The sequence below is a fragment of the Leptopilina boulardi genome, unplaced genomic scaffold (assembly GCF_019393585.1).
Source record: "Leptopilina boulardi isolate dan_hultmark-lab unplaced genomic scaffold, ZJU_Lbou_2.1 LbouV2_134, whole genome shotgun sequence".
NCBI classification, from domain to species: Eukaryota; Metazoa; Arthropoda; class Insecta; order Hymenoptera; family Figitidae; genus Leptopilina; species Leptopilina boulardi.
The window spans coordinates 79,681-106,623 of NW_026137679.1; the positions used below are offsets into that span (position 1 = coordinate 79,681).

Sequence of the window (26,943 nt, forward strand, 5' to 3'; positions counted from 1 at the left end):
CCTTACCACCCACTTTGCATATTAACCCTTTTGATCACCACCCACTTTCAACCCTTTTGGTCGACCATCCACCCTAATTTGCATAACCCTTTTCAGTATAAACATATACGGTCGCAAAAATTTAAAAATCATAATTAGAACCTCGAGGAACAAAGGGTTCGCGAGATACCGCGCGGGGCTGTGGGTGGTGCACAGTGGATGTCTCAAAAGTGAAAGGTGCGCGGCAGATGTGCGCGTACGGTCACCGGGGCCCGTTGGTAGTCCATGCGTCAAGTGGGGATGGAGTTCAGTGGTGGGATGTTGTGTATGGTGGGGACTACATGTATCTCAGGCGATTTCAGTGGCAAGGAAAGTCATTCTGTTCTACCTTCCAGAATCAGGAGCATCAGACCTCTGGCACTAGTCATATATCTACAGCAATCCTCTTCAGAGGTCTCATTCCAGTACAAAACTTTGTTGAAGAAGCATTACCAAGAGCATCAGTGTAAGTTAATCTTATTTATATTTTCTTATGTATAAATTATATCAAATTAATCATAATCCTTTTTTTCTGTTATAGATTCAAAAAAGTAGCAAGTTAATCTTCCTACAAGAGACAAACATTCATTTGCATTGCCAAATTGTGTAGCAGCATTGTAAGTTTACTCAATTAACATCTCATTCGCAAACATTTATCTTAATATGCATCAAATTGATTGTAATTTTATTTCTGTTTCAGTTATACTTAAACGAGCAAAGTGAAGCTTCGCATGAAGAGAATTACTTATTTGATGAAATATATAGAGAGAGATTTTTATAGTAGATGGAGAGAGATGTGATGAGACGCTCGAATAGAGAGGTAGTGGGAATTATTACCCGCCAATTCATCTAATTCGGAAACATTCGTAGAAATACGAATCCCTGCGAAAGGTTTCTTATATAATTTTATTCTCATGCGTTTTCCACACTATTATAATTAATCTCGAGATTGACTTATCGCTGCACGATAAGCGCGTCGCCGACGACCTTATAGGTATGTCTCAAGTGTCATTTTGGTGCAGTTGTAATACAAAAGTATGTGATTTTGTTCAGTTATTGAAAGAAATATGTTGTAAATTTTTATAGTGTGGCGATTTTTAAGTGGTTCTCTTCCAATGTAAAAGAGGTTTCATTCCTCGCCTCGTGGTCAACTCCAATGGCATGTATTTCAAGTGTCCGGACCATTCATTTGCAAGTGGAGTATTTGACTAACGAAGTCCGTGAGTCGCTATTCTGCATTTGGAGGATAATCTCTTTTTACTCTAAGGAAGCGATAAGTCCATATTTTATATCACATTGTATTTGTAATTGTCTCTAAATTGTCTATATCTCTCTCTACATCTAAATTATTATTATATCTACATTCTATTTAATAATTAAATTTGCATGATGAGCTCATCTATAATAAATAATATGACCTGATTGATATTTGCTTTATTTGGGAATGAAATGTATAAAATTATTTGCGATTGTATGACTGTATTAAGGACTGATTTATTTAATATATATATATATATATATGAGGCATTCTTTGTCAACTGAAGCCCCCCTCTGTCCAAAATTGGTTTAAGTATAAAATATCGGGCATAGGCCTATTATTTCAATAAAAATAAGTACTTTTTAATTCCGTGTGGCGTTTTTCAAAATTCAAAATGGCGGATCCAATATGGCTACTAATTTTAACAAAATTGATTGAATTTACTTGGAAATTGTTACTCGGGGGTTTTTGGGGTCGCTGATTACGAATCTGGTGTTAGTTTTTAGAAATTCAAAATGGCGGATCCAATATGGCGGATTAAATTTTAAAATTTACTCGGATTCTTCTGAAATTTCTTACTCGGGGGTTTTTGGGGTCGCTGATTACGAATCTGGTGTTAGTTTTTAGAAATTCAAAATGGCGGATCCAATATGGCGGATTAAATTTTAAAATTTACTCAGATTCTTCCGAAATTTGTTACTCAAGTGTTTTTTGGGTCGCTATGTACGAATGCGGTGTTAGTTTTCATAAAATCAAAATTGCGAATCAAAAGACCAAAGACCAATCAAAAAGTGCGCCATACATTTTTTGTTCAGAACTTTCTTCTAATCACTATGGCGGTATTCCCGAAAGATTATCTAGCGAGATTAATTTTTTGAAAATTTTTCCAAATTATTTTTGAGTGTAGCTCAGCATCCGCTGGACCAATCAATAGGTGCGCCATACATTTTTTGTTCGCTACTTTTTGCTAAAGACTTTGGCGGTATTCCCGAACGATTATCTCGAAAATTTAATTTTACGAAAATTTTTCATAAATTTATTCGAGTGTAGCTCAGCATCCGCTGGACCAATCAAAAAGTGCGCCATACATTTTTTGTTCGAGACACCCGAGTTTAGACTTTGGTGATATTCCAGAAGGATTATTTCGCAAATTTAATTTTTCTAAATTTTTTCTGAAAAAAAAGTTTCAAACAAAAAAGTGTATGGCGCACTTTTAGATTGGTCCAGCGGATGCTGAGCTAAACTAGAAAACAAATTTGGAAAAAATTTAGAAAAATTAAATTTGCGAGATAATCGTTCCGGAATACCGCCAATAAAATAGGGAAAAAGTTTCGAACAAAAAATGTATGGCGCACTTTTAGATTGGTCCAGCGGATGCTGAGCTACGCTCGAATAAATTTATGAAAAATTTTCGAAAAATTAAATTTTCGAGATAATCGTTCGGGAATACAGCCAAAGTCTTTAGCAAAAAGTAGCGAACAAAAAATGTATGGCGCACTTTTTGATTGGTCCAGCGGATGCTGAGCTACACTAAAAAACATTTTGGAAAAATTGTTGAAAAATTAAATTTTCCAGATAATCGTTCGGGAATACCGCCAAAAAAATAGTCAAAATGTTCTGAACAAAAAATGTATGGCGCACTTTTAGATTGGTCCAGCGAATGCTGAGCTACACTCAAATATAATTTGGAGAAATTTTCAAAAAATTAAACTCGCTAGATAATCTTTCGGGAATACCGCCATAGTGATTAGAAGAAAGTTCTGAACAAAAAATGTATGGCGCACCTATTGATTGGTCCAGCGGATGCTGAGCTACACTCAAAAATAATTTGGAAAAATTTTCAAAAAATTAATCTCGCTAGATAATCTTTCGGGAATACCGCCATAGTGATTAGAAGAAAGTTCTGAACAAAAAATGTATGGCGCACTTTTTGATTGGTCTTTGGTCTTTTGATTCGCAATTTTGATTTTATGAAAACTAACACCGCATTCGTACATAGCGACCCAAAAAACACTTGAGTAACAAATTTCGGAAGAATCTGAGTAAATTTAAAATTTAATCCGCCATATTGGATCCGCCATTTTGAATTTCTAAAAACTAACACCAGATTCGTAATCAGCGACCCCAAAAACCCCCGAGTAAGAAATTTCAGAAGAATCCGAGTAAATTTTAAAATTTAATCCGCCATTTTGAATTTCTAAAAACTAACACCAGATTCGTAATCAGCGACCCCAAAAACCCCCAAGTAACAATTTCCAAGTAAATTCAATCAATTTTGTTAAAATTAGTCGCCATATTGGATCCGCCATTTTGAATTTTGAAAAACGCCACACGGAATTAAAAAGTACTTATTTTTATTGAAATAATAGGCCTATGCCCGATATTTTATACTTAAACCAATTTTGGACAGAGGGGGGCTTCAGTTGACAAAGAATGCCTCATATATATTTTGGTTTTCTTAGAAAATCATTGGAATATTCCACGGTGATATTCAAGGGATGTTGAGGGGCTACACCGTGCTGCTTGGGTTCCTCTATTATATAATATTAAAAAATGGAAATGGAAAATGAAAAAAATGTTAATAATTTCCTACATGACTGTAATTATGGCGTCGCAAATGACTTTCTCACAAATAAGACTTCTTATGATTTAAAAATTTAATTATTATTTAACAATATTAATTTAAAATTTGATATATGTTTATTTTTTTCGATATAATGAATCAATAAATCTTGTTTTTTGAATTGATGTTTCATGTTTATATTCATTACATTGTATTATAATTTTTCATTAACAGCAACACCATAAAATTTGTTTAAAAATATTTATAAAATTTGAATTTTAATTCTTGACAATTTTTCTAAAAAACAAAGAATAAAGCATCTCATGTCACTCCCAATCTTACACAAATGCACTCAATCAATGCACATTTCCGAAGATTTCATGCACATTTTTTTTAAAAATATTTATAAAATTTGAATTTTAATTCTTGACAATTTTTCTAAATAACAAAGAATAAAGCATCTCATGTCACTCCCAATCTTACACAAATGCACTCAATCAATGCACATTTCCGAAGATTTCAATGCACATTTCCCTTTTAGATTTTTAAATCATTGATTACGGAGATCGCTAAAACGATTTAACATTCGTTTTGGCTTTGATAAATACGAAGATCAGTTCCCTTATATATTTTTAGATTTACAAATTTTAATACTATATAATATTAACAAGTAGGGTATTTGTTAGGAAAAGTGGTAAGGCCAGTTTTCCTTACATAGCATTTAGTAGCAATTGAAAAAAAGGAGAAACAATTTACAATCAATATTGTAGAATAAAATCAGAATTTAAGTCAACAGACATATGAGGCAAAATTCCTGAAATGTCCGAACAAAAAATTAAAAGTTCTCGAATTTAATCCATACTTTTCTAAAATGTTGTTATTGTTGGTGAAAGTCTAAAAATCAATTATTATTGAATTTAATAAAATAGTTTTTGAATTACAACGTTTTTAATTTTTGACTTTTGAAAAAAAAATTTTTTTTCAATGTACAATATTTATAAGTAGAATGCATAAAAGTTAACATATATATAATGATTTTTAAAGCTTTTTTGACAAGCTACACGCTGTTAATAAAATTTTTTTTTTAAATAACATTTGACCTTGAGATTCAAGGTCAAAATGTTAATTTACGTTTATCTCAAAATCGGATTTTTTAAAATTATTTTTAACTATCTCAATGGAAAGCTTGAAAAATTTCCTACAAAATATGTAATTTTCAGAGTGGGATCTTTTAAAGTTTTTGAGATATTAATTAATTAATTAATTAATGTTTATAACAAATGAAATATATTACAAACGAATAAAGTTACCGTAATTCTGAAGTTAGTAATTGAAAGTTAACGTAATTCCGCATCCAACGAGCCCTATATGAAGTATTTTGGATAAGTAGATTGTTAATAAACAATTAGTTAACATTGCAATTGTTTATAACCAATCTACTTATCCAAAATACTTCATATAGGGCTCGTTGGATGCGGAATTAGCTTAACTTTCAATTGGTTAGTTTAGATTTATGATAACTTTATTTGTTTGTAAGATATTTCATTTTTTATTGTTATTTAACTAAAATTGAACAAAAATACTTCATATAGGGCTTTTGGATGCTTGTTGTTAGTAAAAAATAAAATATTTTACAAACAAATAAAGTTATGGTAATTCTGAACTTACCAATTGAAAGTTAAGGTAATTCCACATCCAACGAGCCCTATATGAAGTATTTTGGATAAGTAGATTGTTAATAAACAATTGCAATGTTAACTAATTGTTTATTAACAATCTACTTATCCAAAATACTTCATATAGGGCTCGTTGGATGCGGAATTACGTTAACTTTCAATTACTAACTTCAGAATTACGGTAACTTTATTCGTTTGTAATATATTTCATTTGTTATAAACATTAATTAATTAATTAATTAATATCTCAAAAACTTTAAAAGATCCCACTCTGAAAATTACATATTTTGTAGGAAATTTGTCAAGCTTTCCATTGAGATAGTTAAAAATAATTTTAAAAAATCCGATTTTGAGATAAACGTAAATTAACATTTTGACCTTGAATTTCAAGGTCAAATGTTATTTAAAAAAAAATCTTTATTAACAGCGTGTAGCTCGTCAAAAAAGCTTTAAAAATCATTATATATATGTTAACTTTTATGCATTCTACTTATAAATATTGTACATTGAAAAAAATTTTTTTTTTCAAAATTCAAAAATTAAAAACGTTGTAATTCAAAAACTATTTTATTAAATTCAATAATAATTTATTTTTAGACTTTCACCAACAATAACAACATTTTAGAAAAGTATGGATTAAATTCGAGAACTTATAATTTTTTGTTCGGACATTTCAGGAATTTTGCCTCATATAAAATTTGTTTTAGTACATTAAATTAAATTTTTTTTAAAAAGTAATTTGAAAATTAAAAAAATTGAATTACTATAATTTATAATGAAATAATAATTTAAAACAAAAAATAAATATACATATGAATAAACTACAATACGTAAAGAAAATAAAGTAAAACTTTAACCGAGCGAGCGAGGAATATATCGCTAGTATATAATTAATCTCCATCTCCACAAATAATGCTTTTCACTACTTTTGTCACTCTTCCGCCATTTTTAAATATTGATGCACTGCGCAGTCTATAGTAACTCTTACGAAATAAAAAGTATTTCAAACTACGCTGTTTAGTAGAATCTAATGAACGGAACTATACTACGTTTCATACATGCAACTTTATATTTAGTCGTTATTACTACTTTTTCGCTTAGTAAACGCGTAAAGTAGAATCCACTAAAACTCTTCTCTCCGCGCACTTGTGTAGTATTCCTTGTCACATGACCGTTATCGACAAAAAGCAATTCGGTCGTCTAATGGGGACTATAAGCAATACATTTTATAGAATTCATGTGACTACCTAATGGAAAAAATACCATTGGCGTATTAATGGTCCAATAATGGGAGCCAGGGATGCCAATATAATTTCAATAATGGCACCCAATAATGGACCATTATTGGTAATGTCATGGGCTGTCCACGCCGATGCCAATGATTGGCAAATTATTGGCAATCAATAATTAGCCAATATTAAAAATTTTAATAATAATTTAAAAAATCAATTATTTAAAAAAATTTTTTTTTATTTTCATTATTTTTTAATAATTGTTATTATTATTTTATTTTTAACAATTAAATTAAAATTAAAAAATGGTCATCACAGTATTAGTGAAACCATTTCTTTCAAAAAAAAGTTTGTCTCACATCCCAATAAATATGAGAGACATCGGGCAGAAAAAAATTTCGACGAGAAAATAATTTTCGATCACTGGTTATATACCAATCTAATGGCATCTCAACGGCCAGAAACAGTGATGTTCTCCCTCCCTGTGGCGTTGAGCGAACTAAAGGAGAGAAATTCGAAATTCAAAATAGCGGATATAAAATGAAAAATTAATAACTTTTTAAAAATTTGATCGCCATATTGGATCCACCATTTTAAATTTTCAAAATCTGACATCAGATTAATAATCAGCGACCCCGAAAACCCCTACTTACCAAGTTTTATAAAATATTTCTAATTTTTAAAAGATATATTGTCACTTTTCATTTAGGGGTTGTTTTCACCCCTAAAAACAACAAACGACTTGATCTAGCAAAACGGCCAGACACGGGTATTTTTTTTGGGTCCTAGTTTCCGAAAATGTTGGATTTTTTTGTGGGTCAAAAATCGTGTCGGACGGTGTAATCAAACTAGAAGTTTTCAGTTTTTATTGTCATTTTCATGCAACCTAAAGATGCTTTAAGCCTACCGTGTTATGTCTTAACACATCATACCATGCTAGGCACGATTTGAAATTAGAATTAAATTAGGAAATATACTTTACAACTTATAATAAAGCCGCAGCGTGCAATAACATGCACGCTTTACTTTGTTTGGACTGTCTGTTCCAACCACAATGTCTACTGCGAGTTGCGATAGCCCTGCGTTGGTGTTGTTGTTGCACGCTGCAGCTCAATTGAATAATTCACAATCATTTCTTTTTGTTTTTTCAGCGAAATAATGGTAACTTCCGAACTTATCATGATTTTCCCTATTAAAAATCCCTGTACAAGAACTTGTACAAGAAAATGAACATGTTCAGCAGCTGAACTTGTACAAGTTCTGGTGCGGAAAATGTACATTTTCTTTTACTAGAATTTGGAACAAGTTCTTGTATCAGATCATGTACAAGAAAATTTATTTAATATTTGTATACAAGAAAATATACGTATTCTTGTACACATTCTTGTGTAGGTTCATGTATATTTTCTTGTACAAGATTTTGTACAGGGATTTTTAATAGAGTTATTTTCAATTAATTGAATATATTAATTTATTCTTTTATAGATTAATGCCTCCAATCATAAAACTGATACAGTTTTGCGGGATTTAAAGAAAACACGCAATTACACCTACGAGGATGAAATTACTTGCTCCAAAGAATACTTAGAAAATTATGAAGAAAAGGTGATATATATTTGTCTTAAGCCATTTTCTCTCTATCAGTTAAGAATAACTGTAGAATAGTAAGGTTACATGTAAAGATTGTAGTAAGATTACATGTAAGGTTGTAGTATGCTTACATGTAAAGATTTAAGTAAGCTTACATGTAAGGATGTAGTATGCTTACATGTAAAAGTTGTACACATGAAAAAAAGTCTTACTCCGAACATAGTCTAATTTCTTATTTTGATTAGAAAGTAGCCGATAACTAATATTAATCACAAATAATGGTCTAAAAATAAGCCGTTGAGGTCTTAATGAAAAACGAGATATTAATATGAAAAATATTTAGTTCTATTAGATTCAAAACAAGCCTTTGTGGTCTTGGACTCAATACAAAATTTTATTTGCTATAAATGAGACGTTAAAAGTCTTCAATCAATCCCATGAGGTCTAGATACTATTGAGTTGTAACTAGACGTACAACGAAAGTGCCACGAGTGTAAAGTGTCATGGACGCCTTTCCAAAAATGTGACGCGTCTATATTTAATCGGAACTTAAAGAATTAATTCAAAAAACTCTCATCTTCATTCCTGTATAAAAAATTTAAAAACTATGTTTATAAAACATTTTCATATCATGAATTGTTTTTGTCCTATAAATTCAGCTTTAGTTGTTATATGAATGTGAAAATAATGTTATATATACAACATAATTTTATTACAATTTTCTCACACATATAAAAATGTATAAATTATATACAAAAATAAATTGGTCTCTTTATGTTTTATATATATATAAAGTATAATTTATATTAATAAGATGTTTTTTGATGTTTTAAAACTTGTGTAAAATTTCAATAATATGGTGTTGACAGGTTTCATAAAAGTTTAGGTTATGTTAGCTAATTTTAGCCCAGGTTCGGGCTTGTGGATACTTTCTATTTCGAAAGGCAGCTTATTGTTATCCCCTACAGTAGGCTTAAAGTAAGACTTATTCTATGAGCGAGTTAGAAACTATATCACTCTAGTTTGTGTCCCATATTGAAACTAGCTTCTTTTCAGGTGTGAAACAAAACTTATTTTTTCCTGTGTAGTACCTTACTCAGTAAGGTTATGGTAATCTTACGTGGTAAGGTAACCCAGTAAATAATAAAAGATACCAAAACTGCGGATTCTGGTTACAAGCTCAATAGCTGGTAAACAAATCAGTGAAAATCTCGGATACGAGCACTTTTCGGTATCCGAAATGATTATAAGCTTGTAAACGTACTGCAACGGAAGACTTTTGTAGAGCTTTTAATCAAGCAAAAGCAGTTAAATGGATGTAGAAACAATGGAAAATTAAATTAGAAAAGAATGAATGATTATTTATTAAAGAAACGTACATTTAACCAAAAAACAATTATTCTCATCAATTCAAACTTCTCCATTAAAAACATTGTGAGAACAGTGTACTGTTGGTAATTTTACCATGCAATTCGGAAAATATGTCTTTCTACTTTAACAACACTGGATATTAATTTAAAAGGGGTGTTTCGATTTTTCAATTTCAAAAGCAATCCAAAATTATTAAAATACTAGCTAAAAGAAACGCGCGTGGTATATATAATTTTTTATGAAAAATTAAAAATTTATTTTTATTTGACGAAAAGTTATTGGAATTTTGATCTCACAAAATTAATAATGTTATTTTTGAAATCGTTACTGTATTACTATTTCAACATTATGGTGTTATAATAATATAATACCTATTATTGCACAGTCAATATGACCTTTAAATTTTGTACTCAAAAAAAGATTATATGCTACGATCATCGAATTGTTAGCAATATATTTAATTGACCCATCTCAGGATCCATGCAGGGTGAATTCCTATTTTGTTTACCACAATGCCCATGAACTTAAAATCGCTTTACAATGTTAAAAAGTTCTGGATTCTTTATTTCGTCTGTGATTTCAGCCCATGTAATTTTATTTAAAGTTTCTGAATCGCAAATTTGTGTACGTAAAAATATAATTAAACGCACATGTGTCAATCCCAGCATTTTTCTTCTCTATGAAAGACGATACATATCAAATTGTAAATGAATAAAATTACAAGTACCTTGAGTATGCTTAAGGTTAACAGTCCATCCAGGATCACCATAAGGAAACATTGTAGGATATGTCATGGGATTAAAATTTTCACTAACAATAAGACTAGAAATTATTTTCTCATTATTTTCTGTTGTGCATACTGAATTTACATCAACATGTAAATCCTTCCTCAATTTCTGTAGATAATTTCTTTATCCTACATGACAAATTTTTTTCTTTGGGTATTTTCTTTTCATTCTCAGTTTCAGTAGACAGAACTCTGTTGTCATTTTTACTGGCAAAAGTCTTACAAAAATATGAAAGGTTTAGTCCACCATTTTGAAGTTCTTTAGCTCGATTTATGAAAAGACAATTCCAATCATTCTCTACAAATCGAAATACTAATATTAGACATTCTAACTGCCGGAAAATGATTTAATTAATTGTTTTCAAAAAATGATATCAAATGCTTGCTCACTATATTATTATCAATTTCATAAATTGATATTTTAATTTACACTGTTAACCAATACAGATGTTGCAAATGCTATTTCATATACTTCACACTTAACTGTACCAATCGGTTGTTGATCAAGAGCTTCAAAAACTACTGTTGGTTGAAAAGGGAACAATCTAATTAAATATTCTACTTGGAAGAACATTCAAACACCCTGCATTAAGACTTTCAAAAATATAAAGTTTTCTAATGTCTTTAAATCTCTTTGTCTCTCAAATTAACAATTGATATTCAAATCAATATTCTGCTCACAAACTATTATTTCACCCGTAAAACAATATTCAACCCGCTTTTTATGTAATTAATTTTCAAAAAGCAAGCTTCCACTAATATCAAACATATAATATTTTTTTCCAATATCAAAATATATTCAATACCAATTTTATCCTCAAAATCCAAATAATATCCTTATTACCAATGTTGTCCAACACAGCATTATAAATAAATAGAATAATTGTTTCGAAGTGCAAAAAAACCGATTTGGAATAAGAAATATATAATTTTTTAAAAAGAAATAAAAGCGAAGTGTGACAGATCCACCGACAATTTTATCAAGTGTGTAGTGTTCATATGATAAATTTACCATATGAGTACTACTCACATGCAGTACTGCTCACATGATAAAATTGTCGGTAAATCTGTCATATTTCTCTTTTATTTCTTTTTAAAAAATTATATATTTCTTAGTCCAAATCGGCATTTTTACACTTCGAAACATTTATTTTATTTATTTATAATGCAAACTCGAATAAAAAAACGTCAATTTAAATGTTCAAGAGAAAAGAATTTACGGTAAGAAAAAAATATTTTACCGTAACGTTCCAATTCGGTTTTTTCGCCAAACCGAATTCAGCTTAAGTTACCACCAAATCTTTTCGCTTACTCCCAATTTTTTTTACTGGGAATATAAAAAAAACTGAATGGAAGGAATTTTTTTTATATATCTGTATTCTGGGACTATTACAAGTTTTCTTTAGTAGCTGTTCCACTGCTGTGAGAAGAAGAACCCCTATACTCTATCGGACTGGGCCTATTTCAGGACCTCGCGAAAGGCAGACATTGCGGTAGGCCTGAGTGGCGTTATCGGGCATAGTCATTGGTAAGTAAAGTATGGGTTCACCACTTCCACTCACGGGAATTAAACGGTCATCACCTGTGTCACGTATACAATAATAGAAAACAAATTTCCCTCAACCCAAGGCTGTGTGGATAAAACGGGCGATCACGGATTGCGTCCTGTAAAGGGAACTGGTGTACTCCTACTCAACAGGCATGGCTCAAGCTTGGACCTCAAGTAAGTCAATTACAGCGCGGGGCCTGTGTGGCGTTCTCAGTCTTAATGACAATATTATTTTATAACGCTTAATGAGTTTTTCATCAAAATTATAAAATTTTTAAATATAAACATTTTTTAATTTATTTTGATATATTTCTCGGAATTTCACGATTACCAGCATATGTTGTTCCAAATATATATGTTAATATTCAAAAGTTTTATAATTTTGGTACAATAAACCTATACGATGTATTTTAAACCAATTTAACCCAAAGGTACTGGCACCAAAGATTTTCTTCTTCATTTTGATTCTCCAGTATAAGCACATGGTTATAGCTTGGGCGCGGCTGGTAAGATGAGGGACACCACTTCTCCTTACAGGACAGTAATTAAACGATCACCGACCATCTTATATAAACAATAATAGAAAATAAACCCTCAACCGAAGGCTGTTTTTGACGAAACAAATTGCAGGTAGAAACCCTCGAGAACCCTCATTATCAAAGCAAAAATGTATATGTATATATAATCTAATAATAACGAGAAATTTTAAGTGCTAAGAAAATGTGAATGAATGAAGGAAGGAATGAATACATGGATTATTATAAGATAATAATAATAATAATTAATATTAAACATAACACAGGCACTCAAAAAAAAGTTGTTTGTTTTTTGAACTAGACATACCATTCCTATTGTATTTTGGCCCCCTGAAGACGAATATGAAGTCACAATAGCTCAATCACCCTCTGATTTTTTTTAAACGAAAAAAACCACCCTTAATGGTCAAATTCAAACTTAGGAGATAAAAAATTAAATAACAGGTTTTTGTAATAAATAGAATCTTACACCTACGTATTTTTGCTCCACTAACACAAAAACAATGACAGGACTGATCCAGTACCTTCGGATTTTTTTTAAATTGAAAAAACCACCCTTAATCGGACAAATTCAAAATTAGGAGATAAAAAAATTAAAAAATAAATGTTCCGTTTAAAACAAAACCTTACACTTACGTATTTTGGCTCCACTAACTCAAAAACAAAGCCAGAACTGATCTATCTGAAAAATCAAAAGCAAGTACAAATGAACTTTATATTACCTATGATACGGAAGAGACCATCATGCCAAAAAGATTACTACATTTGTAATACTTCTAAGTTGAAGTTTGTCCGATGAAGGGTGGTTTTTTCGGTTGAAAAAAATTCAGAGGGTGTTGGATCAGTTCTGGCATTGTTTTTGAGTTAGTGGAGCCAAAGTACGTAAATGTAAGGTTTCGTTTTTAAAAAACATTTTTTTAATTTTTTATCTCCTAAGTTTGAATTTGACCGATTAAGGGTGGTTTTTTCGGTTGAAAAAAATTCAGAGGGTGCTGGATCAGTTATGGCTTTGTGTTTGAGTTAGTGGAGCCAAAATACGTAGTTGTAAGGTTCCATTTAATAAAAAAATCTGTTATTTAATTTTTTATCTCCTAAGTTTGAATTTGACCATTAAGGGTGGTTTTTTTCGTTTTAAAAAAATCAGAGGGTGATTGAGCTATTCTGACTTCATATTCGTCTTCAGGGGGCCAAAATACAATAGGAATGGTATGTCTAGTTCAAAAAACAAACAACTTTTTTTGTACCTGTGTAATATTGTACTCATTTTTAATTTCCTTTTTCCCTTTTAATTAAATACTCCTGGATTGCTTTTGAAATTAAAAAATCTAAAAACCCGCGCGTTAACTTAATATCCAGTGTCGGTAAGGTAGAAAACCATATTTTCCGAATTGCAAAGTAAATTAACAACAGTACACTGTTTTCACAATGTTTTTAATGTAGAGGTTAGAATTGATAAGAATTCTTAATAAATAAATTCTTTAATAAGAATCTATCTTCTAATCCATCTTCTTTAAATTCTTTAATAAATAATCATTCATTTTTGTTTTTAATTTAATTTTTCATCGTTTGTGCATCCATTTAATCCCTTTTTCTTGATTAAAAGTCCTACAAAAGTCGTCCGTTTCAGTGCGTTTACAAGCGTATGATCATCGCGGATACCGAAAAGTACTAGTATCCGAGATTCTCACGGATTCGATTACCAGCTATCGAGCTCTTAACTCGAATCGGCGTTTCTGTTATCTTTTATTGGATATTGTAAGTTATGATTATAAGCATACTGTATTTAATATTCTAAGCTTCCAAATGGGAAATAAACCACTGGTTTTGGGCCAGAATTTCTGAAATGGATCACCTAAAAAAAATTTATTTTTTCTCCGAAAATTATTTTTTTTTACTCCTTATAGGATTAAAAAAGTGTCCTGAAATTTTTAAGTAAAAAATTTTTTTTTGTTATTGTTATTAAAAATTTAATTTTTAGGTACTCTTAATTTAAAAAATATTTTCTCGACTTACAGTTGACCGATTTAAAAATAAAAAATGGGTTTTCTTCGTCATGAAATGCACTTCTTAAAACTAATTTTTGTTTTTAAAAATTTTTATTATTAATAATAATTTACATTATTTGTTTATAAATTGTTAATAACAAATTATGTTCTGCGTGTCTTAGAGAAAAAAAAGAAATTGTCTTTTATTTCTCACATATCCCTGAGTCGAAAACCGCTGAGAAAAAAATGTACGTCATTTACGAAAAAAGATATTAAATAATAACTGTGACTGTGGAAAACTATAACGATGAACTATAGTCGCACAACCGTGGCTCTATTGCTTCTGTGTTACATATAAAAAGACGGGGTCGTGTCTCGGATTTTTGTCCAAATTCTGTAAATTGTAGTTGTACTTGTGCTAAATAAGTGTACAAATTTTGAATTTGAAATTTTTAATATTTTTGGAGATAATTACAATAACAAATTTACTGAAGCCAGGACAGTAAAAACAAAGAGGACACTATATTTATGTAAGGCTTTGTTTAATAATGTATTTATAAGAACAATTTTCTAAAGAACAGTGTGTAAGAAACATAAGAAAGAGACTAACTAAGAGGGCGACGACGAACAGAAGTTCAAAAGTTTTACACAAAAAATATAGATGTCGCCACATTAATCAAACTTAAACATCAAAGTTTGTCATATTAATTCAACATTTCAATTAAATATTCAACACTGCCTCTTAAGCTGAAAGGTTTAAATTTAAAAATTCACTGATTTTAGTCCAAACTAAGTTCAATAAAAAATCTTCTTAAATAGAAGCTCCTTAGCTGCTTCTGTCAACCCCATATATTCAGCTTTAAGACTTTATTGAGCAACTGTTACTTGTTTTTTGCCTTCCCAAGAAATCGATCGTCTACCTCGTTGACCTGTTTTGAGAATTAGTGACCTGCCAACAGTATTTCTTGAACGAGCTTGTTCAAATCCGAGAAAAGGTTCGTTATCGGTTGAATAAACACTATCATCATCAGCGATTTCGATGTCATCTTCTTCCTCAGTTTCAATGTCATCTTCCTGGATTGAATCTTGTTGTTGAATCTCTTCCCTGGGTTGAAAAACGAATTCAGTACATCTTCTTTCATCAGCTTCTTTTTCAAAATTCAGCTTGACAAAAACTTCTTCAAGGAGTCGATTATGTAATTTGATTAAAAAAATGAAAAAATTAAACTTTAATTTAACGTCGAAGTTAAATAAAACAATGAATTTGTTGAATTAAATTTGACATTGACATTTAAATGAATTTTATTTTGACGTCAAATCAAATTACATAATCGACACCCTGAGACAAATTCTTCTTCTTTTTGCGTTGACATAAACTGATTAATAAACGATACATCTCGAGAAACTTCAATTTTTTTCATTTGGGATCCATACTCTGTAACCCTTTGAAACTTCAGAGTATACAACTTTTCCAGGTTGATCCACTTTTCCTTTGTTTAGTTTTTTGTCCAAAATCACAACTTTACAACCGAACGTTCTAAGATGAGATAGATCAGGCAGCTTTTCCCTCCAAATTTCTGTATTTTGGTGCGCTAATGACAAAAATCAGAGTTATTTGATTTAATTTGTATGGTGAAAATCATAAAAACAATCATAAAATTTTTGTTTTTTTCGTTTATTATGTGTAAATTATACAAAATTAAAAAAAACTTTTAGGCAAATGTTGTAAATCTTATTGTAGTACGTACATACATACATACCAAAATACATTAATGTACAAAGTATAAATAAAACCGGAGATATTTTAAAAAAATTCAAAATTCCGAAAATATTGTAAAAAATGTTTGCCCACACCTGGACTAGGCTTAAAAGTTAAATTTGAAACAGTTTTTTTTACAAACAATTTTGAAAAGAATCGATCAGTAGGGTCAGCTGGGGTAAATGCGGGGACAAGAGGTGTTGGAGCTTAATTTACAGTTTTAAAATGAAGTTCAACGTCAAAATTTTAACCTCAGATCACCTACAACAGGTTCTGAGTATTGCCAAGCTTTTAGCTTGACAATTGGCAGGAAGATAATTCAAGTTAACGCTCAATGCAAAAAAAACTTGAAAATCAAAGTCAAAGTGTTTCAGTATTTGAGTTTTCAAATTTTTGAGATAAATGGTGACAGCTTATTATTATTAACCAAATTGACAAAAATAAAAAATTCTAGTGATCTCAATTTTTTTCTGCTGCATAAAACTAATCGTGAGAATGAATAAATAACAACTTAAAAAAAATTAACCCGCAAATATTACTATTTAAAGAAAGAAACTTAGGTAATTTGTGAAAAATAGGGAATTTGTCTCCATCTACCCCAACTGACCCTACGTCAATTGAGAAAAATAAATTTTTATCTTTAAATTTAAAAATTTGATACTAATAACGTTTGAAAAAAAATTTTGATTTTTTTTAAGTACGTTTAAAAACACATTTAAACAATTTTTTAAATTGATTAGTTTTTAAAGAAGTTAAGAGCATTCAAAATAAAAAATTATTAAAAATTTGTAATTTCGAATAATCTAGATCTCGTAAATGACTTGTAAAAAAATGGAAAAACTCATGAAAGTTATTCTCAATTTGTACTAAGAAAAATTTCAAAAAAAATCGAAAATATAATTGCAGATAGACCTCCAATTTAATGTGAAATACATCATTATGTTAAATATGTTCGATTTTTCTTCTATATTTTAAATTTGTATTAAAAAAATAATGTAACAGTAAGTATTTAAAAAATTGAAATTAAATAAAAAAAATGACTTTTCTCAAAATTGAAGTAATACAGGCAAACTTCCATACGGTGGACTTCTATACGGTGGAATCTCTGTAGGTAAGCGTAGAAGGGACTATGTCGGTGAGCGTTGGGACTGTGTGAGTGATATAAAATTCAGGGCCGAAAAGTTCTAGTGCCACTTAGTTTTGTGCGAAAGTAAATATGTCGCCAAAAATGAAGCTGCAATATTTGACATTTAAAGAAAAAGATGAGGTGTTAAGTGATATAAGTGCGGGTGTTTCTAAAAATATTATAATAGAAAAATATAATATTAAAAAAAGCACGTATTATAATTTACGTAAAAATAAAATTGACTTAAATGCAATGAAAAAAGAAAACACTAAATTTTACAAGAAAAGATCGAAATTTAGAAAATGTTCTTATGCTTTTGTTGATGAAGCTGTGTTAAGGTGGTTTCGAGAAAGAAGGGACAGAGGTGATCCCATAAGTGGACCAATTTTACAAGAAAAAGCGCGCATTTTCAACGATATGTTAAATGGTCCTTCATCTTTTACGGTAGGAAAAATTGTTTTAACATGATAAAATGTTGTATTGTATTGTATTTTTTAATCTGTATTTTATATATTTTATTTCATTAATGTAAGTAAGCTTTATTAATTGAATAATTTTAAAATGTTATTATTTATGTATCAATATAGACAATTAGTTTGTCGAGGAAATCTTTACACTGTTTACAATTCATATATTATAAAGTGTCAATACATATTAGAGAATTAACTTGAACAGCTACTTACCATTAATTAAAAATATTTAAGATTATTTTGTTGAGGTTACATTTTTAAACATATTTTTTAATTTTAAAAAATTAAAATTCCCTTTTAATCGATAAACTTGCATTGGTTGGCTCGAAAAATGTAGAAATACATAAAATTAAATAAATTACTTGTTCATCAATTTGAGTATTTTAATGTAATTGTTATTAAATTAATGTACTTAAATTTTGTTTGAAACATTTTTTTAAATTAAAATTTTAAAATTGAATTAAAATTAAATTAAAATTAAATTTAATTGAATTTATCATTCTAGAGAATTTGTTTTTCGAGGTCATCTTTCTACTGTTTACAAATTGTTATAAGTGTCAATACTTGGAAATTAATTTGAACAGCTATTTACGATTAAGTGAAAAGCTTAATATAATCTCGAGTATATAATTTAAACAGTTATTTGTTAATAAAGTTCGAGTATGTTGTATTTTTTAATTTATATTTTTTTAGGCAAGTAATGGTTGACTCGATAAATTTAAACTACGTCACAATATTGTTAATGTTAAATTGATGGGTGAAAAATTGTCTAATGACAATGAAGCTTCCGAACATTTTTCAACATTTTTAACTAATAAAGTGAAAGACGAAAATTTAAATTTACACAACATTTATAATGCCGATGAGTCCGGAATTTATTGGAGGCTTCTGCAAAATTCCACCTTTGCCTTCAGTGGAACAGATGTTTCAGGGCGAAAAGAGAGTAAAGATAGAGTTACAGCGTTATTTTGCTCAAACGCCGCTGGAAACCATCAAATTCCGCTCTTAATAATTGGCAAGGCGAATGTGCCAACATGCTTAAGCGGATTCATGACCAGACGACAAAAAAAGCAACGGATAAAAAATCTAGAAGAACTTGGAATTCTCTATTCAAATTCAAAGAAAGGCTAGATGAATAGGCAGATATTCTTGAACTGGTAACATATATTTAGTAATAAAAATTATCTATTAATATCGAAAATTTCTTGCATTTTAAACTCGATGTTTTTCAGGTACCAGGATGAATTTATTCCACGAGTTTTAGAAAACCAAAAAAAACTAGGAATATCTGGGAAAGTTGTTTTGCTTCTCGATAACTCGCTAACTCATCCACTTTTAGAAGATCTGAATGCCATCCATACGAATTACTGCGCTTATCCAACCTTTGGATCAAGGTCTAATTGCGATAACCAAGAAATTGTACAAGAAACACCTGTTAAGAAGTTTACTTATTGAAGAAAAAGCAGGTAACAGTTTTGAATTTTTGAAGTCAATAGATTTTAAAAACTGTTTTGGTTTACTCAGCAAAGCTTGGGGAGAAGTTAAAGAAAGTACCCTTCGAAAGGGATGGAAACCGATCTTAGGTGAAGAAATTATAAGAAACTTTACTGAAAATTCTATGACAAATGAACGTTTTTACCCAGAACATTTTGACGAATTACAGTACCAAAATGAAATAAGAAATATATCTTGTGAATTTTCAAATATAATTACTGCAGGACCTAACTCATCTTATACAGAAATTAGAGAAGCTCTTCATCAGTGGTTTGAGAAAGATGCAGACGATTGTGGATGGCAAGCATCATCTGACGAAGACATTGTGAATTTTGTCACACATAGGAAGATAACAGCAGAAGAGGTTTCCGACATTGAAGAAGAGGAAATAGTAGATGAAAGTTCGGAAAAAGAATCAGTTTCATCAACAGAAGCATACGAGAGTCTTTCGAAATTTAAGAGTTGGCTGCAAAATCTACCGCAACACTTACAGTATCATTTACACAGTATTGATTTACTTCAGGATTTCGTACGACAAAATAGCAAATTTACGGTGCCTCAACTTTAAAAAAAACATATTTACAATTGTGATTTTTATAAATACACAGATGTTTATTTTATTTAAATTATTTAATTTATATTTGATTTAAAATTTTTGTTTATTTTATTATGTAAATATTTTATTTTATGATAAATAAACAAAAAATTATAAATTTATTAAAGTACATATAAAACAAAATAATTACAAATAAAAATAAGATTTTAAACATGTGATTTTCAACTGCAGAAGACTGACTTGTTTTAATTGTTTGTATATATATATATATATATTTTATATTGAAAAACTATCAATTAAAATTATAATATACATATATAAGAAAAGTTAAAAAATATGTATGAACTGTATGTTATTAAATTAAATTATTAATAAATTATCATAATTTCTATTTCATATTTAAAAACCTTATGATTTTAAACGGTTGATACATTCCTGAACGTTCACTCACTAATAGCATTTAAATGCACCTCTCTACGGTGGAAACGTCAAATTGCTTTCCACCGTATGGAAGTTTGCCTGTAGATTATATAAAAATTTTTTTATAAATTTAATTATAAAATAAAAAAAATGTTAATAATATTGTTTTGGGAAAAGTCTCTTTTTAAATTTAATTTCAATGGTTTAGATGCTTTTTGTTGTACAAACGTTATTTCCTACTAGATATTTAAAAAATAGAAGAAAAATTAAACGAATTTCGTACACAATATTATTTTTTATCCTGTTATCAGAACAGGGAAAAAAGGCACATTTTAGCACAAGCACAAGTTACATTTTACAAAACCAAATAACTTTAACAGTTTTTATCAAACATCTCTGTGTTCCTTGGTCACCTGTCAATTTCAGTTTGTTTACATTTCATTTAACTGATACACAGTTGTGGGAACGGTTAGATATGTCCCCTCTCACTTTTTCCGGCAGGGAGTGGGGGATTATGTAGTGTGCGTGAATTTAGTAAGAACGTATGTGATTTCGGAGTAGCACGTACGCGTGTTATCTCATTTGTATTTTAAACACATATAATTATATTTCGGTATATTAAATAAATAGTGGTTATATTTTGTAATTATGGAGTCAGATTTATTTGAAAGAACACAATGCGGAATTTTCTAAATATTAACTAATAAATTAGAACAACATCCCACATTGGTAACCCCGACGATGCCTCGTGTCGGTAGTGATTTTTAATCGATCAAGATATGACTAATAGTGTGACCATCCAAGGATTTTGAGCAAATCAAATCGAAAATAAATTTTTTTCGCATCTGTGGTCATACATATTTTTACGATGAAGACGATTTTTCAAGAAATTCCGACGTAGTAGAGGCCAACCACGTTTTCTATCTATGGGACGCCATTGTGTTTTAACCACAACCGAGAGTATTTCCAAGGATTCTTGCCAATTGAGAAGATAATCTGGAATTTGTTTTTATATCAACCTAACCACGCCGAGCCGAATTTAAAAACTTTGTGTACCTGGTGCTATTGAAAATGGAAACATTCTGAGAAAGTTCCTGACGGTGAGGATGACGTCACATGTGATAGGCGTATTCGAGTTTGGTTGCTGATTTTTTAATAAACAAATACTTTTGAAAACGGTGCATGGGCATCATATTCCAGCCCATGCAACAAGTATGTGTCATTTTCCCTGGTTTTAGCTAGCTAACAGTTTTCAAACAATTTTCGTCGCTTGATGCGTCGTGATTTTTTTCTATGTCCTTGCGGCCGAGCGCCTGGGTTTTGTGATCGACATGGGCCCGCCGAGATCTGGAACTCTTTCGACAGCTGACTGAGACATTTTTTGAGACGCATTCAGGATAATCGTTACCGTGGAATGACCTTGAAGTCACATGTCATTTCTACATCGAGCCTTTTATGGACGCCATCGCCATGGTCTACGACTCTTCCCATCATCAACGACATCGCAACGTTTGGAGCCATGTTCTTCTGCATTTCGACATTTTGTAGCATATTTTTTTTTGTTGTGTAAGTGAGAATTTGAGTCAGTGAAAATTTTTTCTTTCGCGATTTTAATTTTTCATTACCGTTTGGAACGATATTTTTAATTTGTCACATCTATAAATTCTTTGATCTAAAATATTTTACGCCTTCAAATGAGAATTATTTTTAACGTAAATTCGATTAACGTAAATAATATGTTTACTGGTTTGTGTTCGGTCGAGTCACGTATAACTTTAACAGTTAATTAGTGTCCTATTGTCACATTGTTGTCAATGTATTTTCTTTGCCAGTTTACATATTCAGCCAATTTAATTTTTGAAATTTTCGATGTGATTTCCTTAATCACATTTATTTTCGAAACGAGTATTTATACTTGAAATTTCAGAATTAATTTTTAAAAAATATTTTTAATAAGATGCGTATCGTTTTAAGCACACCGACGTTTGTTGACAATTTCATTCGGTTGTGTTTATTAGTTATTATCTAACGACTTTTCTTAATTTATCCAAAAGTTAGTATGGAAATAATTTAGAATTTTACGCGACATGCGATTTTCGACAAATTATTGTGTTTTTTATGTTTTTAATCGCATTTATCGTTTCAAACGTGATGTTTTGAATCTCGGAAGGAACATTGTTTGCAGCATTGCTTTTTCGATTAAAATATTATTGTCGGGTTTTAGTAAAGTAAAATGGATTTTCAATTTGGGAACGGCGAGGCACATGAGCGAACATCTTTTGTTGGTGCTTTCGGTCCTGCCATATCCCCGGGTCAGGTGTTGGATGGTGGATCTGTTCGAATCCCTAAACTGTCGAGTTTCTTTCGCAAGGATTCCGTTTTATGGTTTGCCCAAGCAGAAGTGACTTTTGAGGTTTTGCATATTTAATCTGAACGGACTAGAGCTGGAGCAGTTGTGTCGGCTTTCGATTGTGAGGTCCTTCAAACGGTCGGTGAATTATTGACTTCTGTTGTTCCCATTCCCAATTTATACATGCGAATCAAAGAAAGGGTAATTGAAAATTTTGCAAGCTCTCCGGAGAGCGAATTACGCAGTATATTAAAGGGAGATAATTCTTGTGATGGTAAACCATCTGCTATCTTAAACAGAATTCGTCACTTAAGTCGCGGTCGGTGCAGTGAGGAAGTTTTGAGGTCGATATTCACCACAACATTCAAAATGAAATTCTTGAACTGATGGCTATGGAAATTATGACTGAATACTATAACAAAATATGTGAAGCAGAATTTGTTTCTATTTCAATTGATGAATCGGCTGACAAATCTCAGTTAGAACAAGTCTCCATATGCCTGCGGATAGTTTTAAATGGCTTGATTGTATCTGAAATTTTTGTAGGATTTTTTCAACAGTGGACACTACAGCACAGGCACTATTTGAAATTGTCAAAAGTCTTTTTTTTCGTATTGGTTTGCCAATGACCAAGCTTAGGGGTCAGTGCTATGACGGGACTGCTAATGTATCGGGCAGATTAACAGGGTTACAAGCGCGTATTCGAGAGGAAGAATCACGAGCTTTGCATGTGCACTGTACAGCTCACAAATGGAATCTTGTTGTCTAAGATTCAATTGAAAATGTTCCAAAAGAGAAAAATTTCATTGGAGTAGTCAAAGAAATGATTTAGTTTGTTCGTGACTCGCCTAAGCGGATTGCGCAGTTTAAGTGCATACAAGAAAATACATCCGATGGCGACTCCACAAGCAAGAATCCAAAACTTTCAGCGTACTGACCAACCAGGTCAACAATGATTGAATTGCTAGACAGAATTGAAATTCTGAATGGTAATCTTCAGAATAGTGAGTATTGCGTGATTGATTCTTATCAAAAGGTGGAGGCAGTTATCGATAGTTTAAGTAATTCTCGTGATTCAAAATTCGAAATTATTTGGGAAAAAGCTTGTAACGGTGTTGAAAAATTTGACATTGAAGAACCGTCTTTGCCACGATGCAAAAGAATCCCGAAGCGATTATTACATTCATCAAATGCCAATGTTCAAGATCATGCTTTTCAAACACCGAAAGATATGTATCGAAAGTTATACTATGAAGTTTATGATCAATTTCTTACATCGATTTTTGAAAAATAATATCTTTTTACACGGATGACTTTAATGAAGAAGGTTTGCTTAAAGATCGTCATTTGTTTTTAGATATAATAGGTAGAAAAGAAATCAAAATGAATAAACTCAGAGATGTCGTCAATTTTTTGCAAGAAAACGATTGGTGCTTCGGAATTCTTCCCGAATATATTCGTTTTATAAAATTGTTGTTAACTATTCCCGGGTCATCGTACACAAAAGAGCAAAGTTTTTCGGCCCTCAGAAGGTTGAAAAATTACTTGCGATCAACTATGTTGCAAGAACGGTTAAACAATCTTGCAATTTTACATGTTTATTCACACGAAACAATCGAACTTAACATCGAATAATTGTTGGATATATTCATTTCTAGAAATAGCAAGCGAACTTCAGTTTTTGCTCTATTCACGTGTAAAACGTGATATTTACTGATAAATCAGTTCCATCACTTAAAATAATGAAGTATGTTCTTAAAAACTCAAATTTATATAAATGTTTAAATTTAAAAGAAAAGTATTTCATTTTGATCGTTTATTGACACCAATACCAAGTAGACAAAAAACCATCAAAATTGTGAAAAAATTATAGAGGAGGGTAAATAGGTTTCAGGGGAAGGGATAACTTAATTTGGAACTCAACACACCACTTGGACCCGTTCCGCCGCCCCTAAATGCACTGAAATTTTAATCTAAATTCAATAGGAAAGATATTTTACAGAAATAAAATCCCAATTTTTCGGGAAACCTACATCCAACATTTTTAAGTGTGCTCTTTCCAAAAATTCTATCAAAAAAAGACTTAAAAAATGTTAAATAATGTTTATTAACCCTTTCGTGTCCCCGGGAAATCCACCAAACGGATTTAGTTGAAACTTGTTACTCAGGGGTTTTTGTGGTCGCTGATTACAAATCCGATGTTACTTTCTTAAAATTCAAAATGGCGGATACAATATAGCGGAATTTTTTTAAAAAATTGTTTGGATTTACTTAAAAATTTCGTATTCGGGGGTTTTCGGGGTCGCTGATTACGAATCCAATGTTAGTTTTTCAAAAACCAAAATGGCGGATCCAATATGGCGGATTTAAAAAAAATTGCTTGGATTTGCTTAAATATTGGCACTCGGGGGTTTTTGAGGTCTCTGATTACGAATCCGATGTTAGTTTTTCGAAATTCAAAATGGCGGATCTAATATTACGCAAATTTTTTTAAAAATAGTTTGGATTTGCAGTTTTCCAGGAAAACAACAACTGAAAATACCTAATAATAGGACAGAATAAGAAACTAAGAAAGAAAGAATAAGAAAAGCTCTGGAAAGAACTGATTTTTATGTTTAGACTATTAATATCCACCTACCTGCAAGAACACACGAAAAATTCGTAATATTTTTATCTCAAAGTTGTCTGTACTTACACTACCGTCGGAAATTGTCGGTACGATTGACGTGCGCGGGATGAAATGTTGATGTCGCACCTAAATTAAGATATTTTAAGTTTGAGAAAAGCTAGAGAATTGAAACTTAGATCACCTGAAAGCTGATAAAATTCTGCTTCTGAATATATACCTAGAATTTTTTTTCGACTTTCTGGAGCGATTATAACACTGGAAAGATTTCGAAAAAAAAACGTCTAATTTTCCCAATTTCGTACCCAGTTTTTGATTCCCTGCATAATCTAGGAAAATGCAAGGAAAAATTTGTAACTCCTACAACATAATCTTTAAGATCTTAGCTTTAAAAGTAATTTTTAAGACTTAAAAAATATTGTTTCGTTTTTGAGATAAGTTGAAAAATGTCAGAGCATGTTTTTTACACAACTCAGCGTCAAAGATTAGTTCTTGCATCCCCGCTGCTTCGCCCGTTCCTTGCGCCAGGGCCGAATTTGCGTGCGGGCCCCTGCTTGAAACCCGTCTTGTATTTTCTTACATTTACAGTTATTGATTATTATAAATGTTATAAATATTTTATTATTATTAATATTTATATTATTATTAATATTTATATTATTATTATTTATTATATTATATTATATTATACTATATATAATTTAGTGTACATAAGAAAGTTCTTTTTTTCTGAAAATTCACTTTCTGCCATTTTAATCGAGACTAATTTTTGTATCTACATTCAAACTTTTGGTTAAATTTTACCTATAATATTGTCAATAGCTTGAAAAGTTTTGGAATCTTATGAGAATAATGAGAATAATATTTCGACAATTTCTAATAAGCAAAGAAAAACAATTTTTTCATAATAATTTCTGAATAAATTAATTAATATTCTAATAATCAATAACTGTAAATGTGAGAAAATACAAGACGGGTTTCAAGCAGGGGCCCGCACGCATATTCGGCCCTGGCGCAAGGAACGGGCGAAGCAGCGGGGATGCAAGAACTAATCTTTGACGCTGAGTTGTGTAAAAAACATGCTCTGACATTTTTCAACTTATCTCAAAAACGAAACAATATTTTTTAAGTCTTAAAAATTACTTTTAAAGCTAAGATCTTAAAGATTATGTTGTAGGAGTTACAAATTTTTCCTTGCATTTTCCTAGATTATGCAGGGAATCAAAAACTGGGTACGAAATTGGGAAAATTAGACGTTTTTTTTCGAAATCTTTCCAGTGTTATAATCGCTCCAGAAAGTCGAAAAAAAATTCTAGGTATATATTCAGAAGCAGAATTTTATCAGCTTTCAGGTGATCTAAGTTTCAATTCTCTAGCTTTTCTCAAACTTAAAATATCTTAATTTAGGTGCGACATCAACATTTCATCCCGCGCACGTCAATCGTACCGACAATTTCCGACGGTAGTGTATATACTTCTCAATTTGTCTTGATTGTGAGAGAACCTACCCTAACTACGCCTGCACCACCTTGTGGACGAAAATACAATTACAATATAAAGCGCGCTATTACCTGGCG

General features: G+C 30.7%; 1 protein-coding gene across 2 annotated transcripts in view; it reads left to right on the top strand.

Annotated features, from left to right (window-relative positions):
• The window catches only part of LOC127291361 (acireductone dioxygenase), a 142,122-nt gene that overhangs the window by 44,928 nt on the left and 70,251 nt on the right, over positions 1-26,943 (top strand). For both annotated transcript variants that reach the window (XM_051320447.1, XM_051320446.1), the window contains exon 2: positions 8,233-8,352. In XM_051320447.1, the coding sequence (XP_051176404.1) occupies positions 8,233-8,352 (120 nt within the window). The remainder of the gene's footprint in view (positions 1-8,232; positions 8,353-26,943) is intronic.